At 41.5% G+C, this 1,356-nt stretch overlaps 1 protein-coding gene across 2 annotated transcripts in view; it reads right to left on the reverse strand.

Moving 5' to 3' along the window:
- LOC101855868 (glutamate receptor ionotropic, kainate 1) overlaps positions 1–1,356 on the reverse strand; it is a 10,396-nt gene that overhangs the window by 7,959 nt on the left and 1,081 nt on the right. Inside the window, exons 1-2 of one of the 2 annotated variants that reach the window (XM_005097743.3) lie at positions 1,068–1,313; positions 65–290 (exon numbers count right to left, since the gene is read on the reverse strand). In XM_005097743.3, coding sequence (XP_005097800.1) covers positions 65–290; positions 1,068–1,256 — 415 coding nt within the window. In that variant the 5' untranslated portion in view covers positions 1,257–1,313. Of the gene's footprint in view, positions 1–64; positions 291–1,067; positions 1,314–1,356 lie in introns of those variants that run through there. The other variant, XM_035969615.1, reaches the window with a different exon arrangement.

Consider the following 1,356-nt stretch of genomic DNA (forward strand, 5'->3'; position numbering starts at 1 on the left):
GGGGCACAATAACAATGACAATGAGAGAGAACCCAAAACAACGAGAAAAGTAAAAAGTGGTCACCTCTCGGAAATCCAAGACTGAAATCTTTGCTGCCAAAGTTCTGCTCAATTGATTCAATCCCGCAGTGCTGGTTGGCGTAGTAGCCATTGGTGACGCCATCAGAGATGAAAGCCAGTTTGCCCTTCTTGACCTTTGCGATGACCTCAGTGGTGTTAGTCAGGAGAGAGTCTTTCTCGTGGAGTTTCATAAAGGCCCACATACGTTCGTATGGGTCTTCTCGTTGAGTCTGTTTAGGGGAGCGGTGTTGTTGTTTTTTTTTGGGGGGGAGGTGAGAGAGTACACAGTAACGTTGAAGTGCTGTACTAGTACATAGAGTGTGGGTGTGCTCCAGCAATATTTTGTCGAAACTCAAATTCTATATAATAATATAGAGAAAAATGATCAATAAACAATACATAATGTGGGTACAATTTTGTGTTTTTTTTTGGTACAATGAAACAGTTTTTCTGTCCCCTGAAAAGTTTTGTTTTCTGGGATTAGTTGGGCCTATATTTCTATATAAACTGCTCGCCGACGATTTATTCTTTGAACAAAAGTTACAATGGGTAGCGTGTGACTAAAGGAGAAAAGTCATGTAATAATATTTCTCCTGTTGTTTTTCTTGGTTATCCCCCTTTGATAACAATTTTGCGGCTCATGTCTAATTTAATGCGAACGTGTTGCAAAAGTATATTATAACTTAAGTCGAAACTGACAACGATAGAAGATGAGTGAGTGCACGCGCGCGCGCGTGTTTCTGTCTGTCTGTTTTACCTTCACCACTACAACAACTGCTACTATTACGACTACTGATACCACTACTATCACTACTACTACTACTACTACTACTACTACTACTACTACTACTACTACTACTACGACGACGACGACGACGACGACGACGACGACGACTACCACTACAACAACTACTACTACTATAATTTACAAACAATTAGTAATACAAACAATCTCAAGGTTTAAAACGGAAGAAGAGAAAAAAAAGCAATAATATTTTATAACCAACCTTGAAATAGTGCATGACGTCACTCCCTCTCTCCAGGCCGTACTTGAGCTGTGTCTGGCCGGCCAGGTCGTGCACGGTTTTGATCCGGTCGTCTATCTGCTGCAGGGTGAGGTAGGCTGCCAGATTGGCCGTGTAAGCGGCCTCGATGATGAGCATGCAGAACCAGAAAAAGGCGATGATGGCACGCATGGATGTGGTCTGCGGTGAGTAGTCGGTCGTGCCCTAAGTGCAATAGATTGTCATAATATCATCAGTGATAATATCATCATCAATAATAATAATAATAATA

This window comes from Aplysia californica, unplaced genomic scaffold (genome assembly GCF_000002075.1).
Source record: "Aplysia californica isolate F4 #8 unplaced genomic scaffold, AplCal3.0 scaffold00163, whole genome shotgun sequence".
Classification (NCBI taxonomy): Eukaryota; Metazoa; Mollusca; class Gastropoda; order Aplysiida; family Aplysiidae; genus Aplysia; species Aplysia californica.